Source organism: Ambystoma mexicanum, chromosome 6p, assembly GCF_040938575.1.
Source record: "Ambystoma mexicanum isolate Mex_15411 chromosome 6p, UKY_AmexF1_1, whole genome shotgun sequence".
Taxonomy (NCBI): domain Eukaryota; kingdom Metazoa; phylum Chordata; class Amphibia; order Caudata; family Ambystomatidae; genus Ambystoma; species Ambystoma mexicanum.
Genome location: NC_090935.1, coordinates 818,604,461 through 818,632,106, shown reverse-complemented (window position 1 = coordinate 818,632,106; position 27,646 = coordinate 818,604,461). Strand labels below are relative to the sequence as shown.

General features: G+C 46.1%; 1 protein-coding gene across 1 annotated transcript in view; it reads left to right on the top strand.

The window, feature by feature from the left end:
* SLCO4C1 (solute carrier organic anion transporter family member 4C1) overlaps positions 1 to 27,646 on the top strand; it is an 812,270-nt gene that overhangs the window by 671,317 nt on the left and 113,307 nt on the right. Inside the window, exons 10-11 of the mRNA XM_069625459.1 lie at positions 15,935 to 16,116; positions 26,241 to 26,305. Of these exons, the coding sequence (XP_069481560.1) occupies positions 15,935 to 16,116; positions 26,241 to 26,305 (247 nt within the window). The remainder of the gene's footprint in view (positions 1 to 15,934; positions 16,117 to 26,240; positions 26,306 to 27,646) is intronic.

Below are 27,646 nucleotides of genomic sequence, written 5' to 3'. Positions count from 1 at the left end.
AAGAAGTCCTCGCAAGTGAAGTATACCAGGCAATTGAAAACACATAAAAAGTCCTGGCAAGAGAAGAACACCAGCAAGTGAAACCCCAAGAGAAGTCCTGGCAGGGGAGTAAACCGGGCAACTGAAACCACAAGAGAAGTCCTTACAGAGGGGGGTGTACCAGGCAAGTGAAACCACAAGAGAAGTCCTGGCAGGAAAGTACACCATGCAGTTGGAATTGCACAAATAGTCCTGGCAGGAGAGTATACCAGGCGTGTTGCAAAGCTACAAGAAATACTAAAAGAAGGACAGTGTTTGCTAGACAAAAGAGATACTTGTGTTAAAGAACGACTGTTGCAGAACTTGTTTCCTAACAGGAACAATGTGAATGCAGGAGAGACACAAACACAACTGTTAGTAAAAGAGACTTTGACATCCCATTTCAGAATCGAGGGGAAGGGACCCACTCTCTGGGTCCAATGTCTTTCACCTTAGAGAACATTTTTGTTGGAGCTATTATAACTTTCAGTTGTGAACATGTTTTTGCCAGTATCAGGTTAAAGACATTTTCTTTCACACTTTATTGTTTTGTTTGTAGTGTGAGGGTCAGGAAGGACATTTGGACACAAGGACAGCTTTTCAGTTATTGACATCCTGACAATGACAGATCCTTAGTTTTTGGTTTTTAGGTAGGGAAACTCCTCTTTAGAATAGGCTCAGAGAGGCATTTTCCCAAACCATTTTTACTTAAATACAAGTCTTTAACCAACGACATGACAACTTTGTGCCTGGCTTTCATTTATGACCCCTCACATGTTACTCTCCATTTCTAAAGTGGATGTAACCTTTCCTCAGGTGGCCTACACTTGATGGAAATATATGAAACAGGCTGTTACTGTAGACCTCAAAGAAGTTATTCAAGGCACTTATAATGGAAATTTGTATTAGATGCACTGCCGTAGGTCAGGGGGACTCTCATCCACATGATGCAATCCTTCCTTTGACAAGACATGTTTCCAGATAAAATTGTATTTTCAACAACTCCCTAGGAGCTACTCTTTTGTGATTGGAAGAGATGTCATACATCAATCTCTAAAACGTTTAAAAGACTTTCTCGCTGGGAGAAGTTTTGGAAGCCAGGGGATTACTTTGCAAAATTGGCAAAATGTGAGGAAAAAAGAGAAATGAGGACTGAACTGAGGAAATGTTTATGAAAGATGTTCCTATACATTCAATGAACAATTGATTACCTACAACTTGATCTAGGGTGAGTTGTCTGAAGTGTCTTACTGTATATTAATTCGTATATACCTGTTTTCTGTGTGTTTGTGTGTGCGTTTGCTAGTGTGCTGTGTGTCGTGGTTTCTCTTTCTTAGGCTTGGTAAAAGATACTTTCTTTTGAGCAGTACATTGTATTCTATGTGTCTGTTTATTGTTCTATTCATTTTAAATACAGAATATATATGTTTTATTTGGCCGTGATACAATGTGCCACTCCACAATACGTCTGAGTGTCCAATGTAGGCAATGTGAGAGTAAATGTTTGCTTAAACGATTATGGAATTTATTCTTTTCCAAACAGCCACAATGACATGCACCACTACAACAATAGATGGATTGATAACCCACTCTAACTATCACCTCTGGAGTCCATCCTCTCCCTGTGATCTTCAATCTTTACATAGAGCTGCTTGGAAACCTCTTCACTCCACATAGCATCCACATCCACCAATACGAAGATTACACTCAGCTCTACCTCAAGATATCCTCCATCAAAGAATCCACAGCCTCAATTCCTTCCTCTTTTTAATCAAGTTGTGGAGGTCTAGTGCCCACCTGAAGCTCAACCCCCTCCAAGACTGAATTCCTACTGCTGAGCAACAACACTGAACTCCCTGACATCCAGACCTGGATCTCTGTTATGCACCTGGAGGTCTTCACACTGCAGCTGGCCACCCGCGACATATCCCTTGAGTTTGACATCGACAGCCACTGCTCCTTCAAACAGCAGATAGCAAGGAAGACACAAACGGCTTGGAATTTACATTCTCTCTTTCAGAAATCAAGCCCTTTATCCCAGAAAGCAACTTCAGATCCGTTGTCCAAGCCTTAGTAGTTTTCTCCCACCTTGATAATGGCAATGCCCTTTTAGAAGGCCTTCTAGTGACTCCCTGGCACCCCTGAGATGTGTCCTGCATGCTGTGTCATGACTCATCAAAGGACACTGCGACTTCGACCACTTCACCCTGATACTTATAGAACTGCACTGGCTCCCGCTGCAAGCCCGTCTCATCTACCAATCCTGCTGCATCATCTTCAAGGCTGTCAACCTAAAGTCCCCAACCTACCTTATCGAGAAACTCAGCATCTCTGGAGGCCTACGATCCACCAGATGTAGAGACATGTGCATACTTGAACTCTGCCGGTGTAGGAAGGAAAGAACCACAAGACAGAACTTCTCTGTCTATGCCCCAAGACTCTGGAACCTTCTCCCCATCAACATCAAACTCACCCCCTCGCTTCTACAGTTAAGGAAGGAGCTCAAGAACCTCATCTTCAAGGAATGCCTCCTCCCTAACACCTAGACCCACACACCCTCCACTCCCCAACCTACCTGAGACTGTTTGACCTTATGCCCACTGTTTCCTCCCTAGGTTGGTTCTCAATGTCTTGCCTACAAATTGGCCACTCTCCCCCTTAGAGTTAGCTACCCACTCTGTTGTTTCTCTGCTTCCCTCACCATTTTCTTCCACCTATGATTGTTAAGTGCTCCACAGCCTGTCCTTGCTTAAAACCTACACACGGCATGGTATGCACGCGATGTGCAGCAGTGTGCAGTTTTGCTGAGCCTGAAGGAGCCTGGAGTCCTGCCTGGAGTCTCTTTACTGTTTTCTCTGCCCTGGAGGAGGTCCTTGCTTAAAACCTACACCCGGTGCGATAGGCGTGCAGTGTGTGGCAGTGTGCAGTTTTGCTGAGCCTGGAGTCCTGCCTGTTGTCTCTTTACTGTTTTCATTGCCCTGGAGGAGGTCTTTGCTTAAAACCTAAACCCAGCGTGGTACACATGCGGTGTGCAGCAGTGTGCATATCTGCCGTAAGCGGGTTGCCCTGATCACCTCCTTTCAATGTGCACCTCTCCTGGGATACAGACTTTTGCTATCTTGAACCTGTAAGTTGATTTTGCTTTGTTCTTCCTTGCGCTTGTACCACTACCTTGTGCCGTCCCTTCTGCTACTGGAGCATTCAGTGGCTTGTGCTTATTGCCATTCCCTCCTCCCTTTCCAGTTCGGGCTAATCCCCCCCCTTTTCTGCTTACACTGAAGTGCCGGCCTGTCTACCCCTTTGCTGCCCCTGAAGCAAAACACATTGCACTGCAATAATTAGGCGCTATGGACACACAGTCAGTACCCATTTCCTCCCTGTATGAGGTGTGTGAGCCACCAAGTATTGAGGAGGGTGCCGATCTTACATTGGATGAAATGAACATCCCGCTAAAAATACTCTGCGCGCTGCTCGCGCCTGCCCCCAACATACAGTAAAGTTGGGGGGGACTTGAAAGGTAACCTGGCGAGCTATAAAATGACTGATTACTTTCCACCAACTAATAACTGCACCTCTTGTGTCGCCTGCTTGGGATCTAAGACAATAACTACTGTGGTAAATGCTTTTACCAATGTCATGGTGCACCAGTTTGATGCTGCTTCCTCTTCTTTCTATGATCCCACATCCAGCTCTGTGCCACATGAAACTTCTCGAGAGGGCCATAATTATTTTACCGAGCCAGGGCCACAAATATGTAATGAAGTCGGCTCGGAGCCAGAACCTGAGCTAGAATCATTGCCTCCAATCACAGCACATACCATTGATACAAGTCAACCCATTTTGGATAGTGAGAGCCCATTTTATTCAGGACCGCGTCCCTCATAACGGATTTTCAACCTGTAACATTATAATGCTCTAATGGCCTCCCTTTGCCCTCTTCACCCAATTTTTCTAATTCTGTCTGTGATGATGTTTAGCAACTTGGAGACGCTGCTAATGGAGCTTACCAACAAAACTGTGATAATCATAAGTAGGCTCGAAACCCAAGCTGAACAACTAGCAAAGGCCAAGACTACAGTGGATTCTATGCTTGTTTCTTTTGATGGCCAGATGTCAGCCATACCATTGTTACCTCCAATACACCCCCCATGGCTATGCCACCCAACTTAGAACAGCTGCCTTCAAGCAATTCATTGACTTGCCTAAACCTGGATCACAGCTGGGATGCTCTGGTTTGAATCTCACTGATTGCCTACTTGAGCCGATTAGGCGAGGTCAATCGCACAAACACATCAAACATGTGCTTATGTATGAACCACTGGCAACTAAGAAGAAGCGCTTGAAGTATGAGGGTGTGACTGGAAAGGCCTGTGCAAACAAACCTGTGTATCCCATGTTTTAATCTAGACAACCCACGAATCAAACTAAAGAAGTGAGTAAGGGGCCTTTGCCTGTAACCAACTGTGCAGTGTTTTCAGAGGAACCTACCAGAATCCTGTCAATTGATTTGGACGGGGAACAGCCTATGGGCTCTCCTTGCAGGTTGCCTGAATACTAGTGCCCCAACGAAGCCTTCAACTAAGAACTCTACAATGACATCATTTATTCTAAACAAGAAGAAGATTGCAAGATCTATACATTCATTTCCCTCACGTATGGTTGTGGCTAAAGACTTGGAAGACATGGCCTAATTACTAACTTGGAATCCTCGCCCGACAATCATCCAGAACGTAATATGACTGCAGATCCCGGGCAGTTAGCATTGGGCACTGGCTCTACCACCTCTGCAGACACTGATCTGGAAGTGATTGCTGACCAGGCACCCAAGGGTAAAACTGACGAGAGGGGTCAGCGGCATTCTGACCTGAAATCTAACCGGGGGGTGGCTGACTCCAAAATCAGCACAACTCATAAGGCCCTACATATACAAAGTCTTTTCTGTCCCAACAATGGTCTGGTCTTGAATCGTGCACACATACTGGATTTATTCCATGGTATCATTCCCCTGCGACACATCCAGAGCAATGACATAAAGATTGTGGATATATGTGAACAAGTATCTAACCCTACTTCAATTGTATTCTTTTTTGCAAATAGTACCCTATCATATGTACGGAACACAGGGGTTCTTTGTGCCGTATGGGCTATGAATATGTGCTGGTGGAAACTGAGTATGGTAAGAGATTTTCCCCACTAAGATGTGAAGGGACATACCACACAGGTAACTTAGACAGCAAAACACGTATTGCTGTCTCTAGTTTAGCATGCAGTGTGAGAACCAGTAATTATGGCCAAAAGGAAGAAGCCCACTGGGCCTTGCTGGCTAGGTTGGTGGCCCAGCACCATAAATCTGGTCTTTAGCTCCCAGTCTAGTCCCAGGGGCTACGCTTTTTAGCTGGAATACCCGTGGACATTATTATTTGCGTGAGGGTGGCGGCTTGTTGGAGCAAATAGACGAATACACTGATTATTGACTGTTGGCAAGTACTCCACACATTGGCCGTCCAGGTCCCACGGGGCCGCCCAAGTGGAGGAATAATGCTAGCAGCTAAGAATCCCTACCTTTTGTGGAAACAGTTCCAAACTCGCCTATCATACTAGCAGGAACAATCTAATTTCCATCTGGGCCTTCTGGTGGGGGCCCCATGTACCTTATCATAGTGAATATCTTTGATCCCCCTTATAGGATATCACACGCCCAGGTTATGTCTGAAGTGGAGGCCCTGTTCCATCACCATCTAGGTTGCCACCCTTGCATCATCTGTGGGGACTTTAATTCTAGGATTCCTAAGGAATTGGCCCCCTCGGATCGAGATGCCTGTACTTCCTCCAATTCATCGGATGAGGAGGTGCTTGCTCGTTTTTGTAAGAGGGGCCTTGAATGGGCAAACATTCTTTATTCCTTTGGATTCAAAATAACCAATGAATCTATGCCATCTGATCCCACCGCCCCCCAATATGCTGGAATTGGACATAATTGTGTAGCATTTTGGATTACGCTTTTTTTGCTACCTCTGATATGACATGCGCGTGATCCATAGACTAGAGAGTGACCATTTACCCGTTCTGGTCAGTATGAATTGTTTCATGCACCCACCACACTTGACCCCAGAAAGGCAGCTGAGAATTAACCCTTATTTGAAACGGTTGTCTTTGAATGATCACAGAATGATGGCGGTAGTGGCCCCTATGCAGTTGGCTCTGAATGTCTATGCTGGGAACGGTGAGGAGAGACAGCTTGAAAACACTGGCACTTGTGCAGCTGGTGCCATTGAAGGTTTCACAGGCAATTATTTCTAAGACTTTTACTGCAAGAAATGATTGGCCACTAAGAGACCGCGCAAACACTTGTTTGACGAGCTAATTACCAAAAAGCGGAAAGAACTAGTGGAAAGAACTGCGTTCCTCTTTGAGGGATTTATCATGAATGGCCCTCAACCCCTCTGAAATTGTTTTTCAAACCAACCAGGTCAAACATAACTATCGTAAATGGCGGAGACATCATAGGTATGAACTAGAGTGTTCTCCTAGTGGGCTTTGCATTGACCAACGACATTCACCAGTTCTGGAGGATCATTGACTGTGATTCCTTTGTGACCCGCGATGTAATCAGCGTTTCACATTCAGCATGGGCAGAGTACATCACCAGAACCTTGGTGAGGACAAATATGGCTGCTCCATATTCAAACCTCCAATTGGATAAATAGGTTTACTCTAAAGACCCAGCTGATATTCTGAAGTTAATTGGGAGAAGTAAATCGCCTAGCGCTCCGGGCACCGATGCAATTTGCAGCTCCTTGATTAAATCTGATTCCACACATTGGGCCATCGCCCTAAACTGGCTCTTCTACTGGATCGGGGAATCCCAGATGATCCCTCCATCCTGACCCGATAGCATTATTTTACCTATTTGGAAAAAGGGTGGCCGCACTGACCCTAGCAACTATCGCATGTTAGCGATGTTGGATGCCCCCTCTAAGATCTTCTTTCCCCTATTGCTTGATGAGTTATGGAATAGGGCTGACAGCTCTAGACTTTTTCCATTTAAAAGAGACTGGTTTCCAGCAAGGCCTGAGCACCACTACCAATTGCCTTGCCCTGTCCTCTACTATCCAGCAAGTGTGGAGTATCTACCGGAGGACAGTATATGTAGCCTTTATCGACTACAGCGCTGCCTTTAATTCGGTAAATAGGACCAGGCTCTGCAACAAACTCGCCAAATGGAACATCCCTCAGGGCTTCTCAGGGCTTCTCACTTTGATAATTGTTCTCCACGACAAGACTAGCGTGAAAGTCCTACCTCTTGGATTCCTACCCATCATGGACTCAAACAGGGGTGCATTCTTGCCCCCCCCCCGCTTTACAATTTGTACATGGCAGACATGGGATCGGCAGTGAGTAATTCTATTTCAATACCTCCGAAACTGGGGAATAGACCCCTCCAATGGAAGGGGTATGTAGACGATATAGTCATTTTAGACCTCACCCCAGCTGGGCTCCAAGTAACCTTAAATCTGACACTAATTCTTTGACAATTAACATAAACAAAACCAAGGTTATGGTTTCACCCCGCCTTTTGGGAAGCCCCACTCTTTTAATTGGTGGTTGGATGGGAACACATTGGAGGTGGTCATTGAATATAAATATCTAGATGTCCTGTTTGATAATCAGCTATCAGGTACCCGACACATTGACCTCCTCGAACAAAAATGCTCCCAGGCCTTGGGTGGATTGACCAAACTGGCTCGGAGAGGAGAGGGCTATTCCCTAGGGATATTGGTTCAATTGCACACTGCAAAGATCCTCCCGATCCTCGTGTATGGTGCAGAGTCCTGGGCCTTTGATAACATTCCCGCAATCAGCAGGCTGGAGTCCAAATTACTGAAAAAACTGTTTTCGATTGCCAGCGCGGGTTCCAGGGTATCAGGTAATACTATCCCCATATATATGGTCGCCGTACATAATATCGCCGGGAAAAGGTTGTGGCGATATTATATGGGTGTTCCACATGCATTAATGTCCCCACAAAAAAACAGCCATTTTTCGGCGATATTTTTGCATGGCGATATTTTTGTGGGGACATTATTACATGGAACCGGTTCTAGTGGATTTGATCTATCTAGAATTTAATTTGGCCCCATGCGCGGCAAGATTCCAACTGTCATGTGTCAACACACACTGGAAATTAGCAAACGCCCCTCATGACTCTTTAAACATCTCTGAGGCGGGACGGCTAAAGACAAGTTTCATGCCCAACAGCAATATGGCCAACATTGCTGCGATAGCTGGTCGATGGTATTCCATGATACTGGGTCATCCTCAGTGCCTGCACTACTACAGACAAAAAACAATCATTAAATCCATAATTTTCCAAAGCTATCACGACCAACAGATTGTAAAGCTAACTGGGATAAGTAACCCTGCACTGTTCCTTGAATATATCCTATTGAGGGAGAGTTGCCCAAAATACATACACCAGTTCGTGGGTAACTCCCTGGTTTGGGACTATTTAGGGATCAAACTGAATGCAGTCAAATCATTTGAAATAACCGGAGCCTGGTCTAACAAACCTCGGCCGAGTTATTGGGCCTCATTACGACCCTGGCGGAAATCAACAGACCGGACCGCCATAGCGTAAATAGCGTTTCCGCCATTGCACGAAGGAGCAAAGTGCGGCCCATTCCGACCCATCGGGCACGAGCATTACGCCATGGCGGAATCCGAAAGGCTGCGATGGCGGAAATGACCCCAAAACGGCCCTTACCGCCGCCGTACGCTGCACCAGGTGCAATACCGCCACCCATCTTAGCGGTCACCGTAATGAGCGGTCACCGTAATGAGCGGGCACCGCAAATTACGGGCACCGTAAATATACGGAAACGGAAGTAAAAGCATGTGGCCGGAACGGGAAACAGCACGCCGCACAACTATAAAATCCGATTCCCAACACAACCATTAAAAATCCGACCCTGACACACATCCCAACCCGTTAGCAACCCCAGTTAAAAAAATAAATATGGGAAAGGTAGCCAAGAAAGCGTGTGATCGCAAGCGGCAGGTCCACTTCTCCCGAGAGGAACTGACCGTGCTCACCGAGACCCTCCAGGATAATGCCGCCGTCGTCTTCTCCAGTCAAATGACCAGGACGGCCCTTGCCAACAAGAAGGCCATATGGGCCCTGGTGGCACAGCGCGTAAGTGCGGTGGGGACAACACCCCGCACGCCACAGCAATGTCGCAAGCGGTGGGACGACCTGCGGATCCGCGTACGCAGCATACTTTCTGCGAACAGGAACATCGCCACAGCTACCGGGGGGGGATCAGAGTCGCCCATCAAGTTGACCCCCTGGGAGGATATCTGCGCCTCCACCATAGGAATGGAGAGCATAGAGGGAGTCGGAGGGATGGAGAAAGGAGTGCCGACATCCGGAGAATCAGGTAGGTTGGCCAAGAGAAACAATGCGAAATCCACAAAGCACGAACATGTGCAGTACCATGTGACCCCATAGTGCAATACATACTTTGCCCTGACAGCGCCCTCAAAAAGTCAGAATGAATAAACAAATTAATCAAGATGCCATAAACAACCCCTACATGTGCAGCATGCACCCCCTAACTGCAGGCAGCCAAATGAATGCATCCTCAATCCACACGAAAATGAGACCACCTCCAAGGCCCAGTCCCAAATCACCCTCATGTACCACCCCAATGCATTTGATACGTTGCCATTCCAAATCCCACAGACCCATAACTAACGCTCGGCCCTCTTTACTCCACCACAGGGTCCGATACCAACGACGAGCTGCAGGACACCCCTACCAGCACGCCTGCAAAGCGGGCCAGGACCAACGTCCCAAGAGCCTCCACCTCAGGTGCAAGGATCAAGACACGGCAGCAGCAGGAATCAAGTGGCAGCACACTGGAGGGGACTGCAACAGGCACCCCAGCAGCCAGCAAGTCCACAACCCCAGCACCACAGGTCCCCCCAAAGAACGTATCTGATGGCACTGCCTCTGGTGGTAGCAGCACCATAGGTGACACAGCTGTCATGCCAGCATGCTCCGACACGGAAAACAGTGCTGGCGACGTAGGTACCATCCATGACCTTTCCCAATCCCCCTGCATGTTCCATCCCCTACACCATGACGAAACCACGCAGGGGCACCCTGAAGACGACGACTGGCCAACCCCCACAAGTCCTGTGCCAAGGCAACATGTGTTGAGCAGCCCCCCTGTCACACCACCGCAAATGTCCATGGCCCAGCAGAGGCAACAGTCCCTCGACCTGCTGATCGAGCAACAGCAGGAAGTGTCCACGCTACTCAAGGACCATGCAAATGAATGCGGGGGTTCCAGGGCAGCCATGGAAACATCCACCGAGACACTCAGGGCACAAATAGAGAAAAGTAGTGAGAGCCTCAGGGGAGAAATGGAGAGAAGCACCGAGAGCCTGAGAGCACAAATGGAGAAAAGCACCGAGAGCCTGAGGGGGGAACTGCAAGCGACGTCCAAAGACGTTTGTGCTGAACTTGCTGCTGTGCGCCGTGTGCTCTCGGAGCTCTCACAAACCCTCAGAGACATGCATGGACGCGAGCAGGCAGAGACATCATCCGTGGCAAGTTCCGTCCAGGGCAGCCCCCAACGCAGATCTGGCAGGAACCTGCGCTCCACGGGCAGGGGTGCCCCTGATACCCGTAGAGGGGGCTTGCAATAGCGTCTACCCACGGACAGCATGCATATTTGGACACTGGTGTTGGGGGGGGAGGTAGTAGGGTGGAGGGGGTGTGTTGTGCTTCACTGGGTGGCGGGTCCATAGGGTGTATAAATCAAATCACATTCACAATACAGTACTTCATTATCATCCAATGACATGTGTGGACATTGATATTTGCGTACGAGGCCTTCATAGGCGTACAGTCCACAATGTGCCTGTACTACACACACACAGTGCCACAGGTCCCCTTTCCATGTAATAGGCACCATGCGTGGTTGCTAGAAGCATGCATCTATGATGCTCTGTCGGATTGCACGTGCATCCTGTGCCTCATGGACTCCTTGAGGTGCCTCCACATCCCCACCCTCATCATCATCATCTTCAGGTGCATGCAGTACAGCGTCAGGGGGCATGGGCACATTCCTACGTATGCACATGTTGTGCAGCATGACACATGCCATGACCATCTTAGAAACCTTCTCATGGCTGTACATGAGTGCCCCGCCAGACCTGCTGAGGCTGCGGAAACGAGCCTTCAGTAGGCCGAATGCCTGTTCAATGACCACACGGGTACGTGAGTGGGCATGGTTGTAGTCCTCCTCATGCTGGTTCTGTGGGTTCCGGATTGGTGTAAGGAGCCATCTCTTCAGTGGATACCCGGCATCACCTGTATGAGACGAATAAAGGGTGTCAGTGGAATGATAGTGCTAAGTAGCCCCCCCCCTTCCTGCAAGGTCATTGACGCATCAAATGGGCCACGATGTCATGCATGGAATGAGACTCACCGAGTAGCCAGGATCTGTGCCCTGCGTGTCGCTCCATGTAGCGTGGTATTCTTGTGTTCCTCAGGACCATAGAATCATGGGTAGATCCTGGAAATCTGGCACAACAATGCGTGAAGATCTTGTTGGAGTCACACACCATTTGCACATTGATTGAATGATATTGTTTCCGGTTGCGGTACTGGACCTCCATGGCATGTGGGACAACCAATTCAACATGGGTGCAGTCGATGGCACCAATGCAACCCGGGATGCCGCCAAGTGCATGGAATCCCACTTTTGCGTTGGTAATCTCCTGGTACGTGCGTGGTAGTGTGATGTGGTCGTCGGCATGCTTCAGGAGGGCATCGTGCACTTGGAAGAGTGTCCGTGAGAACAGTGGCTGTGAAATGCCATGCAACTGTCCGACTGTGTGCTGGTAGGTGCCTGTGGCCAGGAAGTGGAGTACAGACACCACCTTCAGTAGGGGTGGGATGGCGGTTGGGCTATCTATCATGCTCACGAGGTCAGCATGTGTCATGTCCACAATGGCGATTATGGTGTCCCGGTCCAAACGGTAGAGGGTGTGGATCTGCTCAGCAGTGAGGTTGAACGGATCAGCTCGGAGGCGTGGGATTGCGGGCCGCCTGCGTGGTGGTAGTGGCAGTGCTTGTGGGCCTTGCTGACCCTGCCTTGCCCTCCTCCTCCTCCTTCTCCTCCGTCTCCCCTGTGCGCCCGGTTGTTGTACCTGTTGTTGTTCGTCGTCTTCTTGTAGTTGTAGTACTTGCAGTGCTATCTGGTCCCCCAGGCCCAACATCGCTAGTCCTGCCGGTAGCATTTTGGAGTGGGAGTGGTTGTGGGAGGGGTTTGGGTCTGCTATATATATGCTGTCGGCCTGTATGGCCTCCACCTGTGCTGATTGAATTAATCTGTGGCAGATGCAATCCCTTCTGGCCGAGCACGTCCCGCACGTAAGGCTGCATTTGGCCGCATGGCATCTTGGGATTGGAATCATGTATCAAATTTCGATGGCAGTGTGATGTACTTTGACTGATTTTCATGCTATGCTCCCATTGTTACACATGCTATAATTGCAGCCGCTTACATACCTGTGAAGAGTCAGTGGTATGTAGTGCTCGATCGATGGCCGACCCTCATGCAGCACAGTAACGTACTTCACCGACGGGCGTGGCGTCCCATTTGTGATTGTAGCCAGTTAGCATTATGACACACAGCCGCACTACATTGATGTAATTGTGAATGCAAGCGTTCACAGAGGCCTTTTCGACGTAATGTTGCAAGTGAGGAATTCGAAGGCCAGCATTTTTGGTATCGAAGTAGCGGTGAGGAGACGCCCACAGGTCTGCCTGGAAATGTAACGTTCTATTGTTGAATGTCCTTGGGACAGGGCCCATAACGAGCAGGCAATGAATGTCATGAATTGAATGGGATGCGCAATAGCGTAGTGGACGATAAGGCAGGACGTTCCCAAATCCATCTTGCTTCACAACACTACAGATCCGGCCAGGAGCACAGTGGGTTTTTGCAGACTGCATTACGCACAGACGCGATGGAAGTTTCAAATATTATGTGAGTGAATATTCATGCGTTTTCATTGCGGGATGAGGGAATGATGAATGGATGCATGGACAGATGATTCCATTTAGGGTCTGCCATGTACATGGGTTTTTGGAATCAATCCCCTTCCCCTGCGCTATGTGATGCAAGGCTGCCATAGTGGGACTTACGTCTATCTGCCCTTGTCGGATCCTCCCTGTCTCGACGCGCCTTCATACACTTGTGTCTAGGCACGTTACTAATCCCATGTCATGGGTTCTGTCTTGACGGACGCATGCACAGTAACCGACGTTGCCAATGGTGTATTTACCTCGATTGATTTTGTTATGATTCGATACTGATTTAGGGGTGTGTATATTCCTTTGGAGTGGGCTAGCATGCATATGGGTGTGGATTTGGTGTGTTGAATGAAGAGTGTAATGCATCATGAGTCCCGTAATGCAATCGGTTAATTTGTGTTTCATTTGGGTGACAGGTATCTCCTGCCCTATTGCAGATGCCATCTGTACGCCACTCCTCCAGATGGGTTTTACTCTCGACACCTGCAGCTTCGGGTGAATCAGTGGAGCACCATTACGATCTTATGGGACGATCGCCAATGGGCCACATGCCCTTACGCTGTACTGGTGGCTAGGTTCAACATTTCGGCCTTTCAGCTGGACTAGTGCCTGCTTCATGGGACGGACCTGCGGTTCTTGCCGCTTCCATGTTGCCTTTTGGAACGTTGATGTAGGCCCTGTGTGCCATGATGGTACAGGGCGTCACACAAGTGGAAGCTGGTCAATTATTGCAGATGCAGCCCTCGGTGATGATGGATGTTTTGGTGTTATTTAGCAAATTGCTGTGAGGCCTTTGTCATTTGGATGTGCATTTAAATTGTATTCCGATATTTGGCGTGTTGCGTTATTCTTTGCAGGTGATGTAGCGATTTTCGATTTGTGGCGGTATGTATTGCGAGATGATCTGCATTGTGTTCCGCCTTCTGAGTTGAGTTGTGTGGTACTGTACTGGCCGCGTTTGCCTACGTAGCACAGTATGGTCACGGATGGGGGCTGCCATTGTGACTGTTTACATGATGTGCTGTTCAGGGGCGGGGGATTGGCTTTTGGCCGACTGGTGCCTGTCAGCCAGGTCGATTGGTGGAATGATGGGATGTTCAGAATGTGGCTGGTCACAGGTGCCTGTGTTTGCGTGCGTTTGTTGGAGGGGGACTGGGGTCATGTCCATTGGAATAGCTTCTGTATTCATGCCATCTGTGCCCTGCAGCTCCCATCGGCCCCTCTTGGGATGAGCCTGGCTGCTCAGTCACTCTGCCAACTTGTGTGGTACATGCTTCTGCTGATGGTTGGTTTGTTTACTGGCAAGAGTACAGGGCTGGTGCAATCCCCCTCAGGATGCTGTTTTGGATGTTGCCTTGCGCTGGTGGCAAGCGATGGGGGACTACTGTTGTTTTGTGTCATGTGTTCTTGATTTTCATTTTGATGTATTGTACCTTCACATGCCTGTGCTGCATCAGTACGGCTATGGTGACATGCCGTACATGGATGCCCACTCACGGGGCGCTTTGAGCCCCTGCATGCATTTCTACGTTGGCATGCATGGGTGAATTGTAGATTTCACTGGTTGCATAGTGTGAGTACATTGCGCCTGCCAGGAGTTGTGCAATGTGGCCAGGGAGTGGAGTACAGGCACTCAGTGGGCCAGTTACGGTTGGTTCACGATGCCGTATTTCTCGCCATGGCGGAATGGTACTTTCCGACGTGCTTGATGGCGTTCAGTACATGTCCGCTAGGGTCAGAATTCGCGTACCGTTGCGCCATGGCGGTGTTTCCGGTTTTGCAAGGCGCGCGTGCGCGTACTTGGTGCAGTTAGCGTTGCCGTTCACTGCGGTGTCGCTAATGGCATCGTACTTTACGGTGACGGGTCATGATCGCAACGAGCGGTGTTCGATGGCGGTATTGCATTTCCGCCATCATTTTTCCATTTCCGCCAGGGTCGTAATGAGGCCCATTGTAGGCTTTGTGGGGAGCTCCAGCTTGAAACTGCCAAAAAGTCTCTTTATGAGTTGTCTGGCACTAGGGATGCTAAGTGCCACCGCGTGCCAGGCTGCTGGCATTTATGGCAGTGCAAATGAGGAGACGTGGTTGCAGTTCATGAACGGCAGCCACGAAGCCTGTATCATTTTCTTCACAATCATGTGGAAAAAGCTGACCCCTATTTTGAATGATTTTCAAGTGCATTGAATGGCGTGTGGGAAGGGGAACGGAAGACTCGGTTGCTAATGATGGTCCCTTTACATTAGGCCACAGTGGAGTATCTTTGCTGAAAAAGTTGGGGGGAACATGACATCTGAAGAAAAGGTGCCCCAGCCAAATGATGGGGACAAAATGGTGTGCCATGAAAGTTGGGCGCGGGGGCACAAACACCCCTGTTCCCCTTACAATTACGCCCATGTAAGGCCGTGTGATCTTAATTTTCTTTTTCTTTCCTGTTACGTGTTGAAAGATTTTTCAACTTTGTCTATGTTTCACGTTAAATAAAAAAATAAAAATGTACATATTGTGAGTGGATATCACTGACTTCTACTACTTACAACAAGTCAGCAGCTATGGGACTCAGCATATGTTTTACTAAGTATATTTGCGTAGCTATTGAGACCCATTGTCTCTGAGCACTTGCCAGACATTTAGTATACCTTCTGTTTTTACACATTTATGGTACTGTATTAAAGTTGCATCTATATACACAGAATCAGGTAAATGGCAGATGCTTTTTAGTCGTGTAAAAAGAACTTGTAAGGAAGAAGCCATTTTGATGCATGTGCACTTGATTTTTCTCTCTAATTTTGCATTTATTAACTCTAGGTTTACTCCAACTGCTCCTGCATCGGCATCGCCCCACATGATCAAATGTGCAACATCTGTCAAGCCCGTGCCGGGAAATGTGCGTCCAGCTGCACACACATGACCCTATTCATGGGCCTGTTCTTCTTTGTCGTGGTCACCACCTTCATGACTGCGACCCCAGTCACCATGGCCATCCTCAGGTCTGTCTCCCGCTCCCCTTTGTTTTTGTATTGAAAGTAGTTGTTCGTCAGCCTTCATTACACCAGTACAAAAGTAAACGTGCACTTTGGGCAGTGTAAAAGGGAAAGCAGTATGCCCTTCAAATAACTTAAATGCAAGAGTCAGATATCGTATCGAAAGAGTTATGTTTTTACCACCAACAACCCGCACCTTATCTTACTGCAAACAGGCCAAGATTAGGAGAAGAAAGTCAACGAGGAGGGTGGTGCATATGTACGTGGTTAATTTATTTACATTTCATACACTGATAAACTGTGTATTTGAACATATATCCTACACTATGAAAATAGTACAACAAGACGATAACTAAAGTAGATCTGACTGGCCCCCTTAACCACCAATATCAGATAGAATAATTCTGATGCATTCACCAGCCAGAAATATCAAAAATGTAAATAGAATGTATTAGATTAGAGTAGAATATTTTCTCAAATTAGAGAATACGACTTTCAAGGACCTTGGCATGCATGCTTTAGAGAACCTGAAAGTATGGTTATCTGGAACATAGGTAGTATAATGGAACATTGCAATGACTATGCCATGACCTTATTTATTAACTATGATTACTGAATGTCATGGGGCTGAATACGCCATGCAGAGAAGGTGGAACAGTATCGAGCAGTACGATGGGCAGGTGGTGCGGTTCATCAAGTCAAGAATGGGCCATTTCCTGAAGTATTAGATCTTTTACCCACGTTTATTGTTGGTGGATTTATAAGAGTGTGCGTCTTCCGTCTACGACACCAATCACCCTAAATAACCCTTTTCAATAGCTCATTCTCTGAATGAGAAATGGTGCATTTAAAATGTATTGCAGATACATGCCAGCATCATATCACATGGAGAGAAATAACAAGCTTGAGCACAGCAGAGTAGATCCTGGTGGGAAAAGTCACAGGCTCGTTCCACGCCTTTGTTGGAAACAACTGTATCCATGCAGTGTGGCCTAATATGAAGAATGGTAGAGTGGTTCATAGAACCGATCAACCTCTAGGTGGGGCAATTATTGTAGGACACTCGCATAAATAATGATTGCACAGAGGTGGAAACAGGTGGGAGTTCCTTTATTTTGTGATACGTTGGGAACAATTATGGCAATAGGCCCTAAGATCCCCTTAATTGTGTTCCTGTCTTTATTCACTCGTTCTCTTTGTAAATGGAATAACATTTTGCAAATCAAAAAACAATGTCTGGTTCCTCCCTAACACCTAGGTCGACACACCCTCCACTCCCCACCCAACCTCGGTGATCTGCCCCTCACTGTTTCTTGCCACGGTTGCTTAAAGATCCCTTTCCACCAATTGCCATCCCTCCCCTGTTGTTAGCACCTGCTCCCTTTTTCTCTGCTTCCCTCAGTGTTTCATTCCCCTATGACTGTAAAGCTGCTAGGTCAGTGCTTAATACTACTACTACTACTACTACTAATAATAATAATAATAATAATTATAATAATAATACTATTATGATTATTTTATTACTCTTCATAGCATCACCTTTTCCCATCTATCGCACTTCTTAGCATTTATAACACTATAATCACACCACTCAAAACCACAGAAACCCCTAAACCACCACCACCACCACTAGCCATGGTTCAATGACTCCCTTATACAACCAAACAGGAAGCCAGATGCCTAGAAAGAGCCTTACAAGGGAACCCGTGCCACTCCTCCAAGATACCCCTCAGAGACTGCCACTCAAGAAACAAAATGTCCATAAACATAGCCAAATCGGCCCACTACCTCCAAGATCTCCATTCTGACAGCAACCCCACACAGAAACCTTTTAACATCATCATGCTACTCTGCAAATCACCTGCCACCGCTACCACACCCGATCCACCACAGTATGCAACTCCCTTATGGACTTCTACAACTCCAAAATACACATCATAAGACAAGCCCCACCTTCCACAGTCCCTTTTCCACACTGCACTCCAAAAACATCTTACACAACGGGTTCAATCCACCCTTATTGTCACCCTCACAACCAAAACTAAACCTGTACACTTTCTGGATAACGAATTCCCAGCACAGACTTCCACTTCCTCAAACTCATCCCATCCAAAATAGTACACCTCCTCTTTTGCCCCCCCCACCCAAGATACAAATCCAACCTCACCGCCTAGATCAAGGAACTTATCTTTGACAACCCACACATATCCCCCCTTCAAAGGCTCTGAGGCTTCAACATTGACCCAGCCCTATCCTTCCCAAACCACTGTCACCAAAACATGCAACCTACAGCTACAATTCCTACACAAGATAAGACACATCCTCCCCCCTGACAACGTCTGTACGGCAGTCCACAGAGTAGTTCTCTCTAACACAGACTATTGAAATGCTAACCCCACTTTACTTGGAAGAACACTATCACCCCCGGGATGACACACAGACTGCATAAGGGGAACTCATTCTACACTTATCCAAACTCTTACAACTCTCTCCCAGCCCCACTGGCTACCAATCCTCAAGAGAATTGCTTTCAAAGGATTCTACATTGTATTCAAGGACATCCACCTTAATATCCCATCCTACCTTTAGAGCAAACTGAAACTCATCACCCACACAAATACCAGAAAAAACAGAAAAGCCAATCAATATCGTTTACGCTTTCCATTCTGCAAGCTAACCTGCAACCAAACAAAGCTTCACCCAATGGGCATCCTTAGCCTGGAACAACCTCCAACCCACATCCGTGCACCAGCTTCCATCATCGCCTTCTTCCAAAGCCTCAAAGCTTTCTCCTTTCCCTGGTCAGGTGCAGGGAAAGGAGAAAGCTTTGACATAATCATCATAACCATCCTATGTTGTTCTGAAAATATTGTAACTTCTTTTCCCATCTCCTCCTTTTTAAACTGTGCACGGTGCTCCGAGACCCTCTGGGTAGGACCAGCATTGAATGCAATTTTAAATCAAATAAATGTCATGCATCACATTATTCTAGTGGCAATGCAAAATGGTATGAGGCAGCGTTCTTAGGGTAATATTGTATGGGATATTTTAAAATATTTCCCAAGGGCAATGTGTAAATTAACAGGACTCTGGGCCTCATCAGGGGTTGGGAGGAGCAGGAAAAAATGCAGCAGTAATGCTATGACCACCACATTACCACTCAGCCCAATCCTGAGTTTGGGCGGAAGGTAGGAGGTTTACCTCCAGCTTTTTGCTGGAGATAAAACTCTCCACTTTCCACCAAATGTGCAGTGCTATTACCGCCGCACTAATACCTATGGTCTCTTCAAGAAATAGGGAGTAACAGTTTTACCACAACTTAAGATCCGGCGCTAACAGCTAACATCGAGTTGCGGTAAGTTTATTTGTGCTGGCAGTATCCCAGCGGATTTACCGCTGGGATACTGCCAAGGCTCTGAAAAGGCCCTGTGTCTTTAACTGGAACCAATGACATGCAAAATACTGAACATGATATGGCTATTTTCTAGGGGAAATTTGGTACTGGTACTGGCAGAGATATTTTCTCTAGGCTATCTGAAAATAGGAAAGGAATTCTCTGAGTCCAATGTGGACACTATAATATCAGTGTATTTAACTGGATTAAAACTATCTTGACTGTGCCTAACTGGAGCAAATCTGTGATGGTACTGTTGCAATGGCCTTACAATGCGCGATTAATTTAGCTGGTATGATACTGGCTAGATATCTAGAATCTACAATCTATACTATTGCAACAGACTTCTGATTGGAGCTACAGCCAACCAGATCCACTGCCTTCAAAAGGCTCAAAATGCATGTGCAAGACTAGTTTTTGGTTAGCGGTGGATGATCGGATCAAATTTAAAATAGGGTGCTTGGTTTATAAATGCCTGAATGGTCTGGCACTGGCCTATTTAATCAATAAATTGAAGCGATATCAACCAACCAGAGGCCTTAGATCTAAAGATCAACTTTGTTTTGTAATTCGAAGGACAAATTATAGATCAAGAGGTGACCAATGTTTCTTAGTGTCTGGACCCCGATTATGGAACAGTCTTCTGTTGAGCCTGAGACAGGCAACCTCCCTGCGGAAATTTAGAGCAGGCTTAAAGACTTACCTATTTAAGTAGGTCTGATGACTGTCTAGCTGTGTTCTAATTTCTGTGTCATCTGTTCTCAGTATGAATATGCTTCCATACTATGAAATGTTACCATCTGCCCCAGGATACGATTAAGTTTGTTGTGCCCGCGCTATAAATACTTCAAAATTCAAAATTCAGTGTGGTAGTGCAACACCGTAACAGACACTGTTTCAGAGATGAGGAAATATATGCATCTATGGTGCATCCAGATTTCTGCTGTGTGCACAATTTCCTGATTGACATAGATATTTTTTTCTGCAGTGAATTGCTACTGTATACTGTGCCAGACCTGGCTTCTTATATATAGGAATATGTCATGTGTTCCCATTCAGAACAGACATGAAACCCTCATAGTGCCTCATTATGAGTTTGGTGGTAATTCAGCAGTAAATCTGCCTAATAACATCCAAACTTGATTAGTATTACCGCCACCTGGCCCCGCGAATTAACCACAGAATTACAAATGGTGGTAGGGTGGTGTTAATCCCCATATTCAGAGTCGATAGGACTCCATGGGAATTTTGGCTGAATTACTGCAAGCAGTAATTCTGCCAATTATGTTGATTTGTGGGGGTAAAATGGATGATTTATCTCCAGCTTTTTGCTGAAGGTACATCCTCCACCTTACCACCAAATTTGTAATACAGAGGTGCAGTAATGCAGGAATAACATAATAACACCTGCATTACCACTATTGTTCCCTCACCACTATACTTGTAATAAGACCCATGTCTTTTTCTTCAATTTCTTCCAGACAGTGCCTCATCACGAGTTGGGGGGTATCCGGTGGTAAATGTGTCGGCATACCGTCCAATGCTATTAGCATTACCCAAATTTGTGCTGGATTCTGAGTTGCGGTGGCACTGTTGATCCCCATTTATCGGAGTCCATAGGACACTATGGGTCAATAGTTGGTATTAGCGCCAAAAATGGGCGGAAAGGGGATGTTTTTACCTCCAGCAAAAAGCAGGCAGTAAACATCCCACTTTCCGCCCAAACTCAGGATTCGATGGAGCAGTGATACTGCTGCATTTTTGCCGCTCCGCCAACCCCCGATGAGGCCCAGTGTGCTTTATAATACAGCATTTGGGCTAATTATTTCAAATATTTTCTGGGTGACCGACCAAAATACCCTTCTCCACCCACCCATTCTCTCTTGATATGCTCAGTTGCTCATTCCATTTTGGGACAAGTATTTCTGCTCCACTTGTTTCAAAGTAGACTGGACACCACTTAATATGGTTAACATAAAAGTAAATAATTTGACTTTGTATTTGAAACGTATGGAGTGAGAATGGATTTTCTTTAATATGTCAAATGAACGTGCTTTTGCACATCTTTTTGGACAATATGGGCTTGACAATGGTGTTGATTGCGTCACTGCTGTTGTCATACTTTGACGATATGACCACTGCTCTGCAGGAGTACTGGAATAAGTAGTGGTTAAACCACCTACTCAGACCCGCACTACTACTAAATCAGCAGTGATCCCAATCATAAAGGTAAAACAGACATAGCCTGATGGGAATACCTCCTTTGCCTTTTTGTGGTAATGTGGGCAGAGGACAGGCTGAACTCTCAGGAGTGTTGATAACAGTAGTGACCCAAACAGCAATAGTGCAAACACTGCGAAATAACAGAAGGTCAAATCAAGATTCTATAGAAGTATATGTAACTTTAATTAAACAATCAAAAGTGCAATCAACTGTCTAAAACACTAGCAAAAGCCCACATCGGTGGAGAGCACACATAAAATGCAGCACTGGTGCAGCAGGGCACACTGGCTACTTGATCAGGGGTGGTCAGGCAAGCAATTGCAGCAACATCACTGTTCGAAGGATATGCTCTTGAACAACAAACTTATATAGAACAAGCTGAACAAGGGGGCTTGTAGTACCTTGTTCTTGTCTTCAAGGCTCAACAGCACTTTTTGGTGTTCAAATCATATTTGGGATAATGCAAGTCGCATTGATCCCGTGACGAGTCAGTGTCCAGTCTGCATCTAAGCAGGGGTGAGCGCCATTTTAATTGGAGTTCGAGAAGATGTGGGTAGGTGTGCTTCACAGGTTCATGTCAGTAGTCGAGTCAGGTCAAATAGGGATATGACACACTGACTTCCAGCGGTACAAGTCAATGCTTGAGTTGGGTCAAGACAAGGGCCTGCTGGATCAAAGCGGTGCTTGAAGGTGTGGCTAATGGGGTGCCTCCACAGCAGTGAGCTTGCATTTGAGTCAAAGTGTCAGGGAATGCTACTTGCGCAAGTCAGTGTTGAACTGGTTCAAAGAGGCAGTCAGCGATTTGAGGATGCAAAAGCAGCACCATTGGTCCTGTGACGGATCGAAGGCATAAAGCATGATTGAAGTAGTTTATAAATTACTCAAAGTTGTGAAACAGGATTCAAGGCTGCTTTTTACTTTCCATGTGCCTGTGTGCCCCAATTCATGGTCTTTATGACTAGGTGAGTCTTTCTTGCTCAGAGATCACAGTCCAAAAAGTTTGGCTGGAACCTAAAGGGGTTCCTTCACCTCAAATGAACAGCCATGTTCCAGTGCTGCTGGCAGAGGTTCAACCCTTGGTCCACAGCTGTTTTCCTCCACTGCTCAAAGGGAACAGTTAGTGAGCAGAGCCCTTCTCTGCCTTGCAAGCCTTCTATCTTCAGCTCACTGTTGGAGGACTCTCGAATGGACTACAGTACAAATAGAGATCCGGCAAATTTTTCTTCCCCACTTGAAAGTCCAAAAATGAATCCAGAAAAGAGTGGGAGAACCTTTACTTTTAAAGCTAAATTGTCACTAGGGATTGCACAAAAGTGAGCCTGCTGTAAGGGGTCCAATCTCTGTTGCTGTAACAAATGACCCATGCCTAATTACATCATACCAAGAGTGCCTTGTACTGCATGTAATTGAGGCTATAGGATGGAAAAGAGCCTCTACAGAAAATCAAGATAGTGGAAGCTCTACCTTTCCCTCTTTGGCTACTCTAATTCCACCTCTTTTCCATGAATACTCACTTCAACGTTCCTCTCTAGTGCAGCCCCTAGTGTGAGGTTGGAGTTCGTTATGTCAGTGCCCCTTTAAAGTAGGGGTACCAAGAGATCCCTTGGTGAGAGCTTCTGTGCCCTGCATGCAGGTATTGCCCTTCCTCCTGGGGAATTAAAGAAAGGTAGCCTTCTGGTTATTGTCTAGCCAGAATAACCATGAATATACATCAATTTCGCATTGCTGTCCTGGGCTCACAGAATTGACACTTGCATGATCTCAAATTGGGGCCACTTAATAATTGGGGGGCTATTAGCGGCATGGCTACCTCCTTACCGGCTACCAGGTCTGGGTTCCTCGAATGAGGAATTACCGGGACATTCCAACCTTGGAGGACCAAGTAATTCCTCATTCAAGGAACCCGGACCCAGTACATCCCCATTCCCATTAGAGCCCCCATAGGGGTTAATAACGGGCCCGTTGTTAGCATCCTGCCCTGCTTACGGGACCCGCTAAGGGCGCCTGGTAAAACCGGGTCCCGCGAGCAAAACCTCGTAATACGGCGGTAGGGGTTTAACGGGGCTGGCAGCTCTACCGGCCCCATTAAACCCCTACCGCCAAACTTGTAATGACCCCCAATGTCAACTATTTCACTGTGTTCATAGATAATTTATAGACAATGCCATGTCTTTAATTTCATATTTGGCCTATACTGGCATTGACCAACACTGGCAAGATGATTAAATATCATAAATATTGCATGTCAACTTTTGCTGTCTACTTGAACATGAGTAGAAATGTTATCGCCTTGCAGAATGAAGACATGGGCCTCATTACGAGGTCGGCGGTAAGGGGTTAATGGCGCCGGTAAGGATGCCGGTGCCGTTAACCCCTTACCGTCCTATTACGAGGTTCCCGAGCGGGACCCGCTCAGAACGTCTGGTCAGACCAGAAGTCCTTTGCGCGTCCCGCTAGGGGAGCAGGGAGCTAATAACGGGCTCGTTATTAACAGCTCCCTCCCTATTCCTATTGAACCCTATGGGGGCTCGAATGGGAAAGGGGATGGCTTCCCTGAATGGGGAAATACTGGGTCCTCCAAGGTTGGAATGACCCGGTAAGTCCCCATTTAGGAAACTCGGACCCGGACCCGAGTTTGTGGCAGCCATAGTGCTAATAGCACCATGATTACCTCTAAACTCGGAATGAGGCCCATTGAGTGCCACTTTGATGTTCTCCTTCTTCTTTGAACTTGTTTGCTCGAAATCCCACCCTCTTCTGGGATTTGAGTTTAATTGTATATTGCCTTTCAGTTAGGCCTATGGGGGTCATTACGAGGTTGGAGGTAAGGGATTTCCGGCACCGGTAAGGGTGCCGATGCCGGTAATCCCTTACCTTCGTATTCCGAGTTCCCTTTGCGGGTCCTTCCTTACCTCCTGCTTTTAGCAGGAGTTAAGTACGGGACCCGCAAAGTTACCTCGGAGGTAATTACGGTACCGTAATTTACGGTGCCGTAATTACCTCCTTCCCCATTCCCATTGAGCCCTATGGGGCAGAAATGGGAATGGCGAAGGGCAAAAGGTGAATGGGGAATTACCGGTCCCTCCAACCCTGGAATGGACTGGTAATTACTCCATTCACCATGCCGGATTTGGGACGGTTTCAGAGGCAACCATGGAGCTAATTACTCCATGGTTAGCTCCAAACCCGGAATTAGGCCCTATGTCTTTCTATAACCTTGACATTGCCAGTCTAATTGAATTTGCTTTGCATGGTCAACCTGTTCCTGAATTATTACATGCACATACAACCAGATCTAGTGCAGTGTCAGTAGCTTTCCTACGGCATGCTCCCATTTCTGACATCTGTTCGGTGGACTTAAGTTCGTAAGTTCTCTAAGTTCTCTAAGCACCATTACATTAATGTTTCCACCAAAAGAGAACCTTTTTATGGCCAATATGTAATATGGAATCTTTTCTCTTCTGGTCACTTGACATATTGGAGTACAGGATTTCACTGCACTCTGGAACTCTATCCACACATGGCTAAGCATAGAGGAAAACCACCTTACCTTAAAAAGCACTCTGAAAACCTGGCTCTTCTAATTACACACTTGCACGGAATCATTAAAGATGCTACCTAAGCAAGCACCTTAGACCAAGTCCAATCAAGCATACCTCCCATTCCCAGAGAACAGATCCAGACAGAACTTGGTAATTACTTTCTTCAACATGCAAAGCGCTCGAACACAACAGCCCTGTCAACGAACTTGGGAACACAAACTCTTTCAGGTTGTTAAACCAGAATAGCTGTGGTTCAACCAAGGTATTTGGGTGATTGCACGTCTTCAGGTCAGTTTCCCCATACTAAAGTGAATCAGAATCAAAAGACCCATTTACACGCAGGCAGCCATTAAGGATGTTCAGCGTAACCTGATAAAGAATCCGGCAGCCAGGGGCACTTTTTCTCTAGCCCAACCCCTCTGCTTTCCCCCACTAACCTACTTAATACCTTCATCTCTTAATACCTTGTACAACTCACATAATGAAGCCACAAATATACCACACTGAGAGAGCAATGCCACTGCTTACTCATGCACACCTTTCACATTCCCTTACGCCTGCAGCTAACCCAGTTTTGCAGTGCATTCTCTCACTATGATCAATATAGGGCTCTTCTTTCCAAGTGTCCGTCCAAGAACCATGTAGGCTTGCACAGAAACTCAGGACTCGGGTATTTCCAGCCTGCATGCACCAACACCTGAAAATGCATACATGCCGTTCCCTTTATTTCACAAACCAAAACCTGCCTTGTTTTCCTGGACCAACACAATGGCAGATGTGTGTTATTCAAGACTAGTTTACATTGTAGTACAGTTCATAGATTTACATGAATGGGAAGGGGGGAATACCTGTCTGCAAAATGTTCTTTGTTTTTAACAAGTTTGGGGTAATAATCATTGGTATACTGCTGATCTTATAAATATTTAATAGATGTACATTCTCTCAAACTAAGCAAATCTCCTTAATTTCAGGTGTGTACCAGATAAGCAGCGGTCTTTTGCTCTTGGTGTGCAGTGGCTCTTTGTACGATTATTAGGTAAAACATTTATTTTGTTTATTTTACTCTCCACACCTCCCTGATTCTGTTTTGTTTATACCTTTTATGCTTCACCATAGTTTATTGCATTCATATGGTATCACATTGAGATAATTGTATTGTTAGGATATAAGGCTAGGCAATCTTGTTAAAATACCCCTTGCTGGCTCCCACAAACCTCTTACACAGATTCAGTCCCTTTCTGGGTCATCATCCCTTTGAATACATTTTAATCAGTGCAGGCGAAGTAAATTACTGTTAGATTATGGGACTAGCCTCTAATTTGTAGTTCTGGGATAGAGGTAATCACATGTCAAATTTTACTTGGTCTGATATTCATCCTTCTGTGGTGAAAGAAGCTATTAGTACAAACTGTGTTTTTCCAATTGTACAATAGGGAGAGTTCATGACAACCAGGAACATCTAAATGATCTACATGGATTGGACGTAATCTGGCATATGGCAAGCATGCAGCATAACACCATTCATCCATCACAAGTTGCTTGCAGGAGTGCACATGAGATTGATATTATTTAAACTGTCAGTTGCATGCAAATTAAAACAGTAGTGAAACAGAATACTTATTAACACAAAAACACTTACATAGAATAGAAACAAAAATACAAAAATATAGAGGCATGCCTTATGTAAATTGGACTTTTATATGCACATTTGTACAATAGAAAAAAAGCTAAAACAATTTAAAAAATAATTTACAGAATCTAAAGGTGAGTGTGTACACTCTTTAGAGGACTTTTAGGGAAAGTAACATGTAACCCTTACCATGGACATTGATCCTTCACCGAAAAATCAAACTTTGACTTTTGAGTGTCTTATAGTGGGAACATTTATTTTCATAAGCTAACCTAGGCAGTAGACTGACAATGTGCTAGTAGATGTCACATCTGATCCTTTCCAATAAATAGTGGTAATGTAAAGTTTTGATGATTTTTGGGTTAAACGTTTTCCGTATCACAACACATGGGCCCTCATTACGAGTTTGGTGGTATTCCAGTGGTAAATCTACTGAGACACTGCCGAATTCAGTTACCGTTACCACAACCTGGTTGCATGGAGTTACCACAGGATCACCCGGGATTTTTACCACTGGCTGATGTAATGTGCAGTAATTCCCCCAATGGTAAATCTGCCAAAATATTTAATATGGAGATGCAGCAAAAGTGGCAGTAATGGAATTCGGACCACTGTTTTCCCACACCACCAAATGTGTAATGATGCCCGATGGTCTTTGGAACAGGAGAGATCAACATTTCAATCTGAGGATATAGTAGACTTTGTGGACTTTGTGGAAACCAGCCCACATCATCTATAAAAATCAAC